The 16,556-nt window shown below is 43.2% G+C and overlaps 1 protein-coding gene across 1 annotated transcript; it reads right to left on the bottom strand.

Moving 5' to 3' along the window:
• Positions 1-110: 110 nt before the first annotated feature.
• On the bottom strand, positions 111-15,110 carry LOC139380053 (ATP-binding cassette, sub-family B (MDR/TAP), member 11a). Its single transcript, XM_071122520.1, has 26 exons — positions 14,787-15,110; positions 11,925-12,002; positions 11,547-11,788; positions 11,348-11,432; positions 11,095-11,228; positions 10,766-10,937; positions 10,444-10,568; positions 9,962-10,136; positions 9,751-9,864; positions 9,555-9,665; positions 9,346-9,471; positions 9,007-9,210; positions 8,722-8,892; positions 8,375-8,576; positions 8,203-8,275; positions 7,963-8,098; positions 7,675-7,839; positions 7,427-7,531; positions 6,982-7,143; positions 6,619-6,822; positions 4,035-4,276; positions 3,679-3,835; positions 3,369-3,566; positions 2,451-2,657; positions 2,108-2,254; positions 111-489 (listed from the first exon to the last, which is right to left on the bottom strand). The coding sequence occupies exons 1-26, from the start codon at positions 15,108-15,110 to the stop codon at positions 289-291; spliced, it is 4,260 nt and encodes a 1,419-aa protein (XP_070978621.1). The 3' UTR covers positions 111-288.
• Positions 15,111-16,556: the final 1,446 nt, after the last annotated feature.

Below are 16,556 nucleotides of genomic sequence, written 5' to 3'. Positions count from 1 at the left end.
AAGGATTATAGCTTTCACCTGGATTCATCTGGTCAGTCTATGACATGGAAAGGGCAGGTGTTCCTAATGTTTGTACACTCAGTGTATAATATCATATAAAAAAAACTCAACAGACATTAAGTAAATAAATAGTATATCAAGCAAATATAGCCTTTCCCCCCCATGGACTTTTATGTTTTTTTCCATAGTTACTCTTTCAAAAATGTCACATTTATGCACTTTGGTTAGTGACAAACTCCATTTCCTCATAAAGCATCCCCTCTATAGAAAATGTGCTTCTACTCAGGTTTAGCTGATTGGAGCCCCTGTTGTGACTAGTTTGTAGTAGGCAGCCCTCTTAGCCATGAGCTCCTCATGTGTCCCCCTTTCTATGACAGCACCTTGGGACATGACGGCTATGATATCTGCCGTCTGGATGGTAGACAGTCTGTGGGCAATGACAATGCAGGTGCGTCCACGTCTGGCCTCATCCAAAGCCGCCTGCACTGTCTGTAGTTGGAAAACACAATGTTAAAAATAAGTTCAGTTGAGTGTGTTTGTTTTCATCATAAGGACATCCTATATTCTCTCTGATGTAATACAGTACATGGCATGCTAAGAAAATTGTTGCTGTGGATAGAGTGATTAATCTGATAGAAAGGATAATCAAGAGGTGATATATATATATATACTGAACAAAAGTAAAATTGCAACATGTAAAGTGTCTCATGAGCTGAAATAAAAGATCCCAGAAATCTTCCATATGCACAGAAAGTGTATTTCTCTCAAATTTTGTGCAAAAATTAGTTGACATCCCTTTTAGTGAGCATTTCTCCTTTGCCAAGATTATCCAGCTTACATGTGTGGCATATCAAGAAGCTGATTAAACAGCATGATCATTACACAGGTGCAGCTTATGCTGGGGACAATAAATGGCCACTCTAAAATGTGCAATTTTGTCACACAACACAATGCCACAGACATCTCAAGTTGAGGGAGCGTGCAATTGCCATACTGATTGCAGGAAGGTCCACCAGAGCTGTTGCCAGATAATTTAGTGTTAATTTCTCTACCATTGGCCTCCTCCAATGTTGTTTTAGAGAATTTGGCAGTACGTCCAACCGGCCTCACAACTGCAGACCACCTGTAACCACGCCAGCCCATGACCTCCAAATCCGGCTTCTTCACCTGCGGAATTGTCTGAGACCAGCCACCCGGGCAGCTGATGAAACTGTGGGTTTGCACAACCAAAGAATTTCTGCACAAACTGTCAGAAACCCAGAAGCTCGTCTGCTCGCTCGTCGTCCTCACCGGGGTCTTGACCTGACTGCATTTGGCATCGTAACCGACTTCAGTGGGCAAATGCTCACCTTCGAAGGCCACTAGAACGCTGGAGAAGTGTGCTCTTCACAGGTTAATCTCGGTTTCAACTGTACCGGGCAGATGGCAGACAGCGTTTATAGCGTTGTGGGCGGGCGGTTTGCTGATGTCAACGTTGTGAACATAGTGCCCCAAGGTGGCGGTGGGGTTATGGTATGGGCAGGCATAAGCTATGGACAACAAACACAATTGCATTTTATCGATGGAAATTTCAATGCACGAGATCCCATGACAATACCATGACGAGATCCTGAGACCCATTGTCGTGCCATCCATCTGCCGCCATTACCTTATGTTTCAGCATAAGGATCTGTACACAATTCCGACTCACCAGACATGTCACCCATTTAGCATGTTTGAGATAGTCTGGATTGATGTGTATGACAGCGTGCTCCAGTTCCTACCCATATCCAACAACTTCGCACAGCCATTGAAGACGAGTGGGAAAACATTCCACAATCAACAGCCTGATCAACTCTATGCGAAAGGAGATGTGTCACGCTGCATGAGGCAAATGGTTGTCACACCAGATACGGACTGGTTCTCATCCACCTTTTTTTTAGGTATATGTGACCAACAGATGCATATCTGTATTCATAGTAATGTGAAATCCATACATTAGGGCCTAATGAATGTATTTAAATTGACTGATTTCTGTTTATGAACTGTAACTCAATAAAACCTTTGCAGTTGTGGCATGTTGCGTTTATATTTTTGTTCAGTGTACATTGGTCTGGTCTATGGGTACCTTTTCACTCTCTGTGTCCAACGCAGAGGTGGCCTCATCCAGAAGCAGGATCTTAGGGTTCCTGACTATTGCCCGAGCGATGGCGATGCGTTGTTTTTGCCCTCTGGAGAGCTGGGAGCCCTGGGCGCCAACCGGAGTCTCATATTTCTGCCAGAGTCAAAGATAACACAGGAATGTCTAGTACACTACTTACAATATGAAGAGAACAGTACCAGAAGAAAATATCATGTTCCGCCACAATAACAGGTTTCATTTTTTGACATTCTTCACAGTATAAAGGGAAGTGGGATGGTATGACATAGAAGTATTACAAAGATAGTACAATTACAGTTCCTTTACTCACATCTGGCAGAGTCATCACAAAGTCATGGAGATAAGCTTTCTTTGCAGCATCAACAATCTCCTCCATGCTCATGCTCCTGGTGTTATCACCATACTGTATGTTTTCAGCAATACTGCAGTCAAACAGCACGGGCTCTTGGGAGACGATGCCAATCTGAGCCCTCAGGAAGGGCACGTTGACAGTGTGTGATGGACGGCCATCGATCAACTGAAATGGGAACAAGGAAGTGTTTATTTTAATTACAAAGAATAGTAATAGACTATGGCAGGCAGTGTGGGAATACTTGATAAATTGTACCTGTGATTCCATCTACACTGAGTGTACAAAACATTAAGAACACCTGCTCTTTCCATGACATAGGCTGACCAGGTGAATCCAGGTGAAAGCTATGTCACTTGTTAAATCCACTTCAATCAGTGTAGATGAAGGGGAGGAGACAGGTTAAAGAAGGATTTTTAAGCCTTGAGGCAATTGAGACATGGATTGTGCATGTGTGCCATTCAGAGGGTGAATGTACAAGACAAAAACTGTAAGTGCCTTTGAACGGGGTTTGGTAGTAGGTGCCAGGCGCACAGGTTCGTGTGAAGAACTGCAACGCTACTGGGTTTTCCACACTCAACAGTTTCCTGTGTGTATCAAGGTGTTCCTAATGTTTGGTAAACTCAGTGTACATGGCAGATAAGGTAAAGCACAGGAGGTTGGTGGAACCTTAATTGGGGTGGACGGGCTTGTGGTAACGGCTGGAGCGGAATTAGTGGAATGGTATCAAATATATCAAACACATGGTTTCCATTTGTACAATTTTTTTTTTTACGCCATTTCATTTGCTCCGCTCAAGCCATTGTTATGAGCCATCCTCCCATCAGCAGCCTCCACTGAGGTCATGGAAATGAAGTTGGGTCTGCTCTGGGGACTCACCACTCTGCCCTCATCTGGATCATAGAACCTCTCCAACAGCTGCACACTAGTGCTCTTCCCGCAGCCGCTACAGCCCACAAAGGCCAGGGTCTGGCCCGGTTTCACAGACACCAGTAGTCCATTTAGCACCTGGATGTCAGGCCGGGTTGGGTATGTGAACTTGCAGTTGATGAATTCTAACTCCCCTTTGAAATCATCCTGGAAAGAGGGCATTATTACACACCAACATGTTTGATGCCAATGTGAATAATGATCATTTTCCACTTGTACTGAAAATGTCTGATTGAATAAACAATCATGTTTTTCTCACCCATTTCTCCCCGTCTATCTGACTCATGCTGATTTTGGGGACTCGGTCCAACAGTTTAAAGAACTGGGCAGCTGCAATCTTGGCTTTGGCATAATCTGGGGTGAATGAGGAAGCTTTTCCCAGCGCCGTCCCACTGATCACAATGGCAGAGATCACTCTGGGGATATGCACAACACATTGGCATTTGCTTGACAACACAGTAAGCTTTTAGGACAGTTTACAGCTTAAATGGGTATGGTTTTGAAAATGTACAGTAAACATGATGATGACCTACATGCAATATTGTCATTCACAGGTTTTCTGTATGTCACTGGAAACACTACATGCACAACATTCAGAAAAACAAACAAATGTACCTGAAGACCACCAGGTAGTGTAATCTTTCAGAGCTGACCAGATAGCCTCCATATCTAAAGGAGGCGGCGTACGCCATAAAGATAACACACTGGGCAAAGGCAAAACAGATGCCGTAGATGTTTGCCTTCTTCTTGGCAGACTTATACGGAGCCTCCAGCTGCTGCTCATAGGTCTCCACAAATGTGCTCTCCTTGCACAGCCCTGCGATGGTCCTGATGTTGGCTAGAGCCTCGCTGGACACCTGTGTAAGAGAAGGCAGATTGTCAAGTCTCTAAATCACTATACAGTGAATAGCACTCTCTGGACCAGCGGCCTCGGACGAGGTCCGTTCATTTGACAGAAATGTTCTAACAACCCATTTAGGGACCATTATTGAATTATCTTTAAATCAAACCAAATGTGCCGAATACAGCAGTGAAATGCTTACTTACAAGCCCTTAACCAACAATGCAGTTTTAAGAAAAATAAGTGTTAAGTAAAATACAGACAATTAAATTTGTTTTCAAAAGTAACAAATAGTTAAAGAGCAGCAGTAAAATAACAATATCGAGGCTATATACAAGGGGTACCAGTACAGAGTCAATGTCCGGGGGCACCGGTTAGTCGAGGTAATTCAGGCAATATGTACATGTAGATAGAGTTAAAGTGACTATGCAGAGATAATAAACAGAGAGTAGCAGCAGCAGCATATATTCTGGGTGGCCATTTGATTAGCTGCTCAGGAATCTTATGGCTTGGGGGGTAGAAGCTGTTAAGAATCCTTTTGGACCTAGACTTAGCGCGGTACTGATGGTGCTGCTTGCCGTGCGGTAGCAGAGAGAACAGTCCATGACTTGGGCGACTGAAGTCTGCCAATTTTTAGTGCCTTCCTGTGACACCACCTGGTATAGAGGTCCTGGATGGCAGGAAGCTTGGCCCCAGTGATGTACTGGGCCATACTCGCACTACCCTTGCGGTCGGAGGCCGAGCAGTTGCCATACCATGCAGTGATGCAACCAGTCAGAATGCTCTTGATGGTGCAGCTGTAGAACCTTTTGAGGATCTGAGGACCCATGCTAAATTTTTTCAGTTTCCTGAGGGGGAATAGGCTTTGTCATGCATTCTTCACGACTGTCTTGGTGTGTTTGGACCATGATCATTTGTTGGTGATGTGGACACCAAGGAACTTGATGCGCTCAACCTGCTCCACTACTGCCCCATCGATGAGAATGGGGGCATGCTCAATCCTCCTTTTCCTGTAGTCCACAATCATCTCCTTTCTCTTGATCACGTTGAGGGAGAGGTTGTCCTGGCACCACACGGCCAGCTCTCTGACCTCCTCCCTATAGGCTGTCTGAGTGGCTCAGTGGTCTAAGGCACTTTATCTCAGTGCTTGAGGCGGCACTACAGACACCCTGGTTCAAATCCAGGCTGTATCACAACTGGCCATGATTGGGAGTCCCATAGGGCAGCACACAATTGGCCCAGTGTCGTCCCAGTTTGGCTGTTGTAGACTGTCATTGTAAACAATAATTTATTCTTAACTGACTTGCCTGGTTAAATAAAGATTAAATATATATTTTTTTTTTCAGTCCCACTCTTTGAAAGCGGCAGCTCTACCCTTTATCTCAGTGCGTATGTTGCCTGTAATCCATGGCTTCTGGTTTGGGTATGTACATACTGTCACGCCCTGATCTGTTTCACCTGTCCTTGTGGTTGTCTCCACCCCCTCCAGGTGTCGCTTATTTTCCCCAGTGTATTTATCCCTGTGTTTCCTGTCTCTCTGTGCCAGTTTGTCTTGTATTTTTGTCAAGTCAACCAGAGTGTTTTTCACCATACTCCTTTTGCTATTCTCTTTTTGATAGTCTTCCTGGTTTTGACCCCTGCCTGACTCTGGACTACTTTCCTGTCTGCCTGATCATCCTGCCTGCCCTCTGACCTTGATTCTGCCAGCCCTTTGGTACCTTTGAACTCTGAACTGGTTTTTACCCTTTTTTTTACCCTGACATTCTCTTGCCTTACCCTATTGGATTATTAAATATTGTAAGACTCCAACCATCTGCCTCCTGTGTCTGCATCTGGGTCTCGCCTTGTGTCATGATACATACAATCACTGTGGGGACGGCGTCATTGATGCACTTATTGATGAAGCCAGTGACTGATGTGGTGTACTCCTCCTCAATGCCATCGGAAAAATCCCAGAACATATTCTAGTCCTGTAGCTTAGCATTTGCTTCATCTGACCACTTTTTTATTGACCGAGTCACTGGTGCTTCCTGCTTTAGTTTTTGCTTGTAAAACAGAAATATAATTATGGTCGGATTTGCCAAATGGAGGGCGAGGGAGAGCTTTGTACGCGTCTCTGTGTGTGGAGTAAAGGTGGTCTGTAGAGTTTTTTTCCCCCTCTGATTGCACATTTAACATACTGGTGGAAATGAGGTAAAATGGATTTTAGTTTCCCTGCATTAAAATCCCCGGCCACTAGGAGCGCCGCCTCTTGATGAGCGTTTTCCTTTTTGCTTATGGCTGTATACAGCTCATTGAGTGCGGTTTTAGTGCCAGCATCGGTTTGTGGTGTTACCGATAATGGAGTGTTTAACTCACCTGTCCTGCTGCTTCCATTGCCTTCTTATCCTCGTTTGCAAAACCTGTCAGCATTTTGGCTTGGAAGACCCCAGACAAGCCAATAAGTGGTAAAAAGCAAACCACTACCAAGCTTAACTTCCAGCTAAAGGAGAACGCAATGATGAAAGACGCTCCGATGTTGGTCAAGGAGTTCACAATCATCCCAATCTGCGATCCAGTTGCCTGCAGTGAAAATACTATTAATTCTCCAAGCTCATTTCATAAACAGAAATATATACAGTGTGGCACAAGGAAATATTTCAAAACTACCCCTTTGGATCATCTCATAATTTGTTAGAAATGGTTCTAATGGGTTCCACGGTATGTGTCCCTGACACTCACCCCCTGGACCATGGAGGCGTCGGTGGCCAGCCTGGTGGTGAGAGCTCCGGGGCTGTTCCTGGGGTCATCAAACCAGCCTACCTCCTGTTTCAACATGGCCTGGAAGCCCACCTTCCTTAGCCTGCGGGTCAGGAGCTCCCCAGACTTCCCAAATGCATAGCCCTTAAACAGAACAACAGTGTTCACACACATTACTAGGGCCAATCGTCTGAATCACAGGAGGCTGCTGAGGGGAGAATGGCTCATAAGAATGGCCGGAACGGAGCAAATGGAATGGCATCAAACACCAGGAAACCATGTATTTGACACCATTCCACTCATACCGCTCCGGGTCATTACCACAAGCCCGTTCTCCCCAATTAAGGTTCCACCAACCTCCTGTGGTCTGAATGTTAGCATCTTACTATGGAATGTAACAGCTTGATGTGCAGTACAATATAGCTACCTGTAAGAATTGAGAGAAGAAACTTGTAACCGCCACAGCGCAGAACAGGATACATATTCCATTGATCTGCGCTCTCTGTTCATCCAGGTCACGTATAGAGAATGTCTGCAAATCAAAACAGCGATATGGATGGAATGAAATACATGTAATGGAACAGCAACACCTATAAGTAATCACTACCAGCCCAGTTAATATGAAACTGCATTATAAACATAGGCTTGATATGTACATAATCCATAGCCTCTCACCCCAAGGATCTGGCTGAATAAGATAGCATAGATTGGATTGACGGAGCCGTTGATGGCAGCTCCTATAGATCCCAATAGCATGTAGGGCCACTCTGACTTGTTGTACTTCAGGATTCGAGCCACTGGTGCTGGCTCCACACGTTCCTCTGCTTCCTCCTTGGAATGCTGTGGGAATATACTGTATGAGGGACACTCATTTCTCCCAGAAATTAGAAGCAGGGGAAATTGAATAAAGTACATTAATACAAAACTGATAATACAAGGCTGCTTATAGAATGACCTCAATACCTTTGACCTTTGAGGTTCCATCTCGTTTTCCATTATGGCAAGGAATTTGTCTGATTTAATTCTGATACTGCCAGTTATGGCATCAGGGATGAGTTCGTTTGACAGCTGGGTGTGAGATCGCAGGCGAAGAGATTGCCTTTAGGAGAAAGAGTGAATTACAAAGGCTTTACAAATTAGCTAGAATCATTGTTAATCATAAGCAGTGTCACAAGCCTGTTCTGACATGTCCTTTAGTTTTACCTCAACCCAGATTCATAGCTTCCTCGACTGAAACTCTGAAGGATTTCTTCCTCAATGGTTTCATTGTCCGGACCTAAAATTGAAAATGAACATGATATTTTTATCCATACAGACAGACTCTATCAAACGTGAACAATGAATCATTATGAATGGCTCTTTATGTCAGACCTACCTGTGTTTGTTTTGTCACTGGGCATGTAATTTCCTTGGTTCTGAAGGGTAACGAGAGTAAAGTAGACCCCCTTCTTTTCTAGAAGATCATTGTGTGTACCGCTTTCCACTGCCCTTCCGTGCTCAAAGCCAATAATGACATCAGCATTGCGGATAGTGGAGAGGCGGTGGGCGATGGTAATGGTTGTCCTGCCCATCCGAGCCTTCAATCACAAGACATGATCCGTTTTGTAGTTGAAGTAAACATTACAACATGGGTAGACCATGATTTAAAATTGGAACAAATATTCAAAGCACTGACTTTGTGGTGATATCATGATTGATCCATTTCGTCTAGGAGTCACCCACCTTGTCAAGCGCCTCTTGTACAATGGCCTCACTCTCGTTGTCCAGAGCCGAGGTAGCCATGTCCAGCAGCAGGATCCTGGGGTTGCGGATCAGAGCTCGGGCAATAGCGATCCTCTGCTTCTGTCCTCCACTCATCTGACCACCACCCTCACCCACAAGCGTGTCAAACCTCTGAATAACCACAGACAAACATTTTCTCATTTTTGAGTTTCAATGTGGTTCTTGTATGAGACAGTATCAGAGTGATACACCATGTTTATTTGCTAAAGGTGTTGCCTGTGGTACCTGCGGGAGGTCCATGATGAAGTTATAGGCGTTAGCCTCCTTGGTGGCCTGGATGATGTCGTCCATGGTGACCCCGGGTCGCCCGTAGCGGATGTTGTCAGCGATAGTCGTGGCGAACAGCACCGGCTCCTGCTCTACTATACCAATCAAAGAGCGAAGCCACTGGATGTTCAGGCTGCGGATGTCATGGCCATCCAAAGTCAACTATAAATGAGAAGCATTATGTGCATCAAACACAATAGCATCTTGTCCTGGGCTTTAGTCATGTGTCTTGTGTCCCAACCATATTGCTGTAATAATGTGATAGTAAACATAGGTGTATCTTCTGAGCCTTCTTACCATTCCTTCCTTGGGGTTGTAGAATCTCTGAAAGAGTTGAACTGTGGTGCTCTTCCCTGATCCGCTTGGCCCAACAAAAGCTGTGGTTTCTCCTGCTCTGATCAGCATGCTCAAAGAATCTAAAATCTAAGTAAACAGATGGTGGTTGTATATTGAGATATCTTTTGGGGATGATTTGAAGTTAAAGAAAGTGAGCGAAGAGTGTTTACCTTCACATCTGGCCTAGAGGGGTAGTTAAATGTGACGTTGTGGAATTCAATGTCACCCGTGACCTTGTCTAGTTTGTGGCCCTTCTCCGAGAAACAATCGATTTCTGGCTCCTGAAAGGGAACAGATTTTTAAAATACTTTATAACTGAAATGTAATTGTTCTTAGTTCATATATTTTCAAAAATTCTGGCCTTACTCGGTCAATGGTATCGAAGATGGTCTTGGCTGCAGCTCGACCTGAGGCGAAGGCTTCCAGGCATGGTGAGGCCTGACCCAGGTTCATAGCTGCCATGAGAACTCCAAAGAATACCTGGAGGCAAAAATACATAGACATCCGTACATTTTCACCACTCCTATTATTACGCATTGGATACATATTTATTGTTTGATCATGTGAGTTGCCATACCTGGATGAGTGTACCAGGGGATAGCTCTTTGGTTTCGATGACCAGTTTTGAGCCATACCAGAATGCCAAAGCATAGCAGAGGAAGATGATACACCACAGGTATCCTTGAAACACTCCAATGATCGTCCCCTTTTTCACACCCCAGTTCTGAGCCTCAATAAGGTTTTTGTCATACCTGTTCAAATGTGAAATGCATATTTATAACACATTTTCAAGTGCCAAGACATTGAAGTCAGCAGGGAAGGGAATGTAAATTTGACCAGTGTCTCACAGCAAGAAAATGATCCTGCGGCAACAGGAAATGTGAATTATTGTGTGCATTATAATTAATGGACAGGGGGTTTGTAAGGGTTGTTTTAAAGTGGAAATTACTTTTTGAAACCTTCAATACACTACAAGTTTGCATTTCCTGCTGCGCAGCATATTTTCTACAACAGGGTGATCAAATTAAGATCCTACATCTGCACAGTATTTCAAGTTACCTTTCAACCTCCTTGTCCTCCCCTCCAAAGGCTGCCACTGTTCTGATGGATGACAGTACCTCATCAGCTACTGACCCTGCCTTGGCATAAGCCTGGAGCTCCCGACCTGTCAGTCTGGCAACAGCCTGAGGAGTGAATGAGTGGAGATGATGGTTTATCTATAGTACCTTTCACACATCACAACATCACAGAGAATACAGAGGTGGTGTGAGACTACTAAGGTGGTGTGAGACCTCACTAACAGACTCAGAGGCTGTTACAACAGAATGAGTGATCACTATCAAATAAAGTGATTTAGTACATTGACTTCAACCCATCTCACCATGGCCATTAGTCCAGCAGCGAGTCCTATTAGTGGGCTTACTGCGATGACCACCAGGGTCAACTTCCATCCTCCGATGAACCCCACCATGAAGCCGAAGATGAAAGTGGAGATCCTCTCAATGAAGATAGACACCTGGTCAGCTATCGCATTGTTGATCTTGTTGATGTCGCTGAGGTGAGAGAACAAGTTCAATCACACAATTGTTGTGGTCCGGTTAGAATGTGTCAAACCCAAAATGTAAGGGTTATTTATAGAAACCTCTTTCAAACATGCCCTCAATCATTCACACATCTCTGTAGAAAATAATCCATGGGTTTCGGTCTTACTCTGATATCCTGGTGTTTAATTCTCCAACTGAATTGCAGTCAAACCAGCCAATCTCCATTCGCATCACCTTCCTAAAGTAAGTCTTCCTGATTCTCTGGATCTGTCTGGCAGCAGCAGACACCCAGAGGGCAATCTACACAGAGCAGAATTGAATGCATGTTTAGAAATACCGGTTATAGATTAAGAAGGTTAAGAAGGATGCAAGACTCAATGGAGAGAAAGCACTTTGAGCAGGAAGTTTAACCCACTTACTTGGAAATAACTAACAATCAAGACTCCTAATCCAATACCAACATAGTAATATGCAAACATGGTCATCTGTGCTTCAATATCCACCCTGTAAAAAAAATGGATGCTTAGCTATAGCATGGACAGTAATGTGAATAGATCGACATAGAAAACCTTGACGCATGAGTCAAATATAGTCCACAATAGAAAAGTGTCAACTCACCCACAGAAGACCGTTGTGTTCTCTGCTATTTCAAATATGGAGCCATTGATCCAGGTGATGGTGTTGTTAACGCAGGTTTTGTTGGGGTCTGCCAGTTCTTGGACCTCTAGCTCGTATGCCACAAAGGTGTTCGTCATCATGCCATACACCAAGAGCATGAGAGGGGAGGCTGCCCCGTGGACTAGTGCACATAAGCCCCCCACTACCATCATCAGTGTGTCTTTCCATGTTGCAAATCGAAACTGGATCAAATAGATAGGTTACATCCTTTTTTTTCCAATAAAAGGAAATATAATATTGTGCAATAATAGCAAAAACAGTCATTATTAATCACAATTCATAATAATTCATAATATCTTAAGGATAAAAAATAAATACCAGTTGAAAGAATCCAACATCCAAGAGCTTTTCTTTTTTCTTTCCATCTCTGCAATCAAAATAATCAAATGAGAAAAGCTGTTGCATGGTAATGATCAAAGTTGATCTGATACTTTCATGACGATAGAAGTGTATGATAGATATTATGCTAAGAAGAACCCAGTTACAATTGGAAGAGTTTTGTGAAAAGTATAGTGTTGAAGAAAATAAACAAGATGTGGTCAAATTTAATTTGTGAGATTCATTCAACTGTGAATGAGGGCAATAATGCAAGGAATGGAATCTAGTTTACTTGAGTAGGAATCAAATGTTGTTATTTGGAAAGTAAATAAGAAGAAAAAAGAAGCTACTGTTATTTCAATTCCAATCAAAAACAGACACTTACCCTTTTTCATCCTCTGTTCAAAAAGAAAGGTCAAAGTTCAATTGAAACTTGAAGAAGAGATCTACAATATGATGTCAATTCTTACTGGGGCATAATCATGTTAATCATGTTAACATTATGGTATTTGTGGTATAACAGGAAGACATGGGTCACTTACCTTCTTCTTCTCTGTCTGGTTTTGTACGGCAATATTCTCTGTCTGTGTCCTCCTGTAGAGAAGTGACCTTTTTCAAGTAAATAGGATCCTTCATTTTTGTAGCTTTAACTCTGACAGGCACGTCCTCGCTGGGTCTAATGGGAGAGAAGGGTCATTTTAGCTCACAGTCTTCTTCACGAACATCCGCAAAAATACATTCACAGTCTGGAGTGAACTGTCTGTACTGCCATCCAAATGTAACTTCTATGGTAACACATTTTGTGGGATAACATTTTCTAACAAAAAAATCTTAACATCTCTGGAATTCAATGTTGTGTTGTCTATTTGTCATGACTATAGACGGTACAATACTGGGAATCGGGACTTTTGGACTATGAAGGACTTGATGACAAGTAGTCGTATCCTTGACAACACCATTAGAGCCATATAATAAGTCCTCTGTTACATAATATGGACAAAACATTTGATCATTGAAAGTCATATTATTGAATGGAAAAACCATAGAATGAATGGGATCTCTGTAAGAAAAAACATTGTTTAAAAGGAGCTACCCTGACGAATTCTAAAATGTTTAAAAAATATATATATAAACATGTAAATTACAGTACATGGATGGAAAAACAAACACACACAGAAAATATCAGTTTAGAGAGTTACTAACAAGTTCAACACATGCATGACTCATTTCTTATCAGAATAAAGAGCATTATTACCATAATACACAAGAAAATGCAAACAAAATAATATGTAGAACATAGATATGGAAATATCCAACATATCTACCATGAAGATCCACTTCAGCTACGCAGAATAATCATTTCTCATATATGCTTTCCTCCCTATCTTACTATAGAATGAAGAGCAAACTATAGCATACCTGTTTTGTCTTCCTGTCAAGGACTCCTCTGATATCCTAGCCATTTGGTCACTACCAACAATAAAGAATCCCTCCTACCAGAGGAAATTCCTATCTTATTCTCAGTCTACGCCTTTCCCACTATCTCCCCTTCCATTAGACTGATAAGAGTTCAATCAGCATTATGTCTCTAACTAAGGAGCTTTTGTGAGGCAAAGGTACATTCATCCAATCAATGAGTCAATATAAGTTAATGCGTTTAACCATGCATTGATTAATATGCGCATTACTCCACACCTGTCTGACAATTTGTTCTCTTAGAAAGATTCAGGTGTGCAGTATGTGCTGTATTTTTATAAATACATTTAAATAAACTTGAATACTGAAGTACATGGCTTGCATCAAATTCACCAAATATCTGAATTACATGTTTAAATATGCCTCTTGAATAATAAGGAAGGAATGTTCAATGAGATGGAAAAGATGAATGCAGTAAACGTAAATTATATCAAGATTATTTCTATGTAAGTCAACAGTTGGATTGTTGAAAGAACTTATGTTCCAGTGATAGGTGTGGATCACCTGGATGTCAACAGCAGAACGTCGTAAAATGATTGTACTGACTGACCTAAGGTCGTTAGTCTGTACAGCTAATTCCCCCAGAGCCACCATGATAACATTCATTAATAGCAGAATCACACCATAGAATCACACCATGGATAGTAAAATGAGTGTAATGACCTATTGGCCATAGGTCTCTAGAGCTGATTCACACAGAGAATATATAGTGCAACATCCATCAATCAGAGATACAGTGGGGAGAACAAGTATTTGATACATTGCCGATTTTTCAGGTTTTCCTACTTACAAAGCATGTAGAGGTCTGTAATTTTTATCATAGGTACACTTCAACTGTGAGAGACAGAATCTAAAACAAAAATCCAGAAAATCACATTATATGATTTTTAAGTCATTTATTTGCATTTTATTGCATGACATAAGTATTTGATTCATCAGAAAAGCAGAACTTAATATTTGGTACAGAAACATTTGTTTGCAATTACAGAGATTATACGTTTCCTGTAGTTCTTGACCAGGTTTGTAGTTCTTGTAGTTATTGACCACTCCTCCATACAGACCTTCTCCAGATCCTTCAAGTTTCGGGGTTGTCGCTGGGCAATACGGACTTTCAGCTCCCTCCAAAGATTTTCTATTGGGTTCAGGTCTGGAGACTGGCTAGGCCACTCCAGGACCTTGAGATGCTTCTTACGGAGCCACTCCTTAGTTGCCCTGGCTGTGTGTTTCGGGTCGTTGCCATGCTGGAAGACCCAGCCACGACCCATCTTCAATGCTCTTACTGAGGGAAGGAGGTTGTTGGCCAAGATCTCGCGATACATCCGTCCTCCCCTCAATACGGTGCAGAAAAGCATCCCCAAAAATGATGTTTCCACCTCCATGCTTCACAGTTGGGATGGTGTTCTTGGGGTTGTACTCATCCTTCTTCTTCCTCCTAACACGGCGAGTGGAGTTTTGACCAAAAAGCTGTATTTTTGTCTCATCAGACTCCCATTCCTCCTCTGGATCATCCAGATGGTCATTGGCAAACTTCAGACGGGCCTGGACATGCGCTGGCTTGAGCTGGGGGACCTTGCTTGCGCTGCAGGATTTTAATCCATGACGGCATAGTGTGTTACTAATGGTTTTCTTTGAGACTGTGGTCCCAGCTCTCTTCAGGTCATTGACCAGGTCCTGCCGTGGAGTTCTGGGCTGATTCCTCACCTTCGTCATGATCATTGATCTTGCATGGAGCCCCAGGCCGAGGGTGATGCACCGTCATCTTCTTTTGTTTATTTATTTTTTAATTTGACCCCTTTTTCTCCCCAATTTCGTGGTATCCAATTGTTGTAGTAGCTACTATCTTGTCTCATCGCTACAACTCCCGTACGGGCTCGGGAGAAACGAAGGTTGAAAGTCACGCGTCCTCCGATACACAACCCAACCAAGCCGCACTGCTTCTTAACACAGCGCACATCCAACCCGGAAGCCAGCCGCACCAATGCGCCGGAGGAAACACCGTGCACCTGGCCACCTTGGTTAGCGTACACTGCGCCCAGCCCGCCACAGGAGTCGCTGGTGCGCGATGAGACAACCCTACCGACCAAGCTAGGCCAATTTTGCGTCGCCCCACGGACCTCCCGGTCGCGGTCGGTTACGACAGAGCCTGGGCGCGAACCCAGGGACTCTGAGATCATCAAGGACATCAACCACCCAAGCCACTGCCTGTTCACCCCGCTATCATCCAGAAGGCGAGGTCAGTACAGGTGCATCAAAGCTGGGACCGAGAGACTGAAAAACAGCTTCTATCTCAAGGCTATCAGACTGTTAAACAGCCACCACTAACATTGAGTGGCTGCTGCCAACACACTGACACTGACTCAACTCCAGCCACTTTAATAATGGGAATTGATGGGAAATGATGTAAATATATCACTAGCCACTTTAAACAATGCTACCTTATATAATGTTACTTACCCTACATTATTCATCTCATAGGCATACGTATATACTGTACTCTATATCATCGACTGTATCCTTATGTAATACATGTATCACTAGCCACTTTAACTATGCCACTTTGTTTACATACTCATCTCATATGTATATACTGTACTCGATACAATCTACTGTATCTGCCTATGCTGCTCTGTACCATCACTCATTCATATATCCTTATGTACATATTCTTTATCCCCTCACACTGTGTACAAGACAGTAGTTTTGGAATTGTTAGTTAGATTACTTGTTGGTTATTACTGCATTGTCGGAACTAGAAGCACAAGCATTTCGCTACACTCGCATTAACATCTGCTAACCATGTGTATGTGACAAATACAAATTTGATTTGATTGATTTGATGGCACAGCTGGCGCTGCGGTACAGCGCCCTTAACCACTGCGCCACCCGGGAGGCCCACTTCTTCCATTTTCTAATAATTGTGCCAACAGTTGTTGCCTTCACACCAAGCTGCTTGCCTATTGTCCTGTAGCCCATCCCAGCCTTGAGCAGGTATACAATTTTATCCCTGATGTCCTTACACAGCTCTCTGGTCTTGGCCATTGTGGAGAGGTTGGAGTCTGTTTGATTGAGTGTGTGGACAGGTGTCTTTTATACAGATTTGTAAGTAGGAAAACCTGCAAAATCGGCAGTGTATCAAATACTTGTTCTCCCCACTGT

The sequence above is a fragment of the Oncorhynchus clarkii genome, chromosome 22 (assembly GCF_045791955.1).
Source record: "Oncorhynchus clarkii lewisi isolate Uvic-CL-2024 chromosome 22, UVic_Ocla_1.0, whole genome shotgun sequence".
In the NCBI taxonomy this organism is placed as follows: Eukaryota; Metazoa; Chordata; class Actinopteri; order Salmoniformes; family Salmonidae; genus Oncorhynchus; species Oncorhynchus clarkii.
The sequence above is the reverse complement of the archived record's forward strand: the minus strand, read 5'-3'. Positions and strand labels throughout refer to the sequence as shown.

Coding starts and splice junctions, on each gene's coding strand:
- LOC139380053 (XM_071122520.1), bottom strand. CDS start 15,110: ATGACGAAGGTGAGGAATCAGCCCAGAACTCCACGGCAGGACCTGGTC. Junction 7,532..7,674: donor TATTCAGCCAGATCCTTGGG/GTGAGAGGCTAT, acceptor TTTGATTTGCAG/ACATTCTCTATACGTGACCT. Junction 490..2,107: donor TGGACACAGAGAGTGAAAAG/GTACCCATAGAC, acceptor TTCCAACTACAG/ACAGTGCAGGCGGCTTTGGA.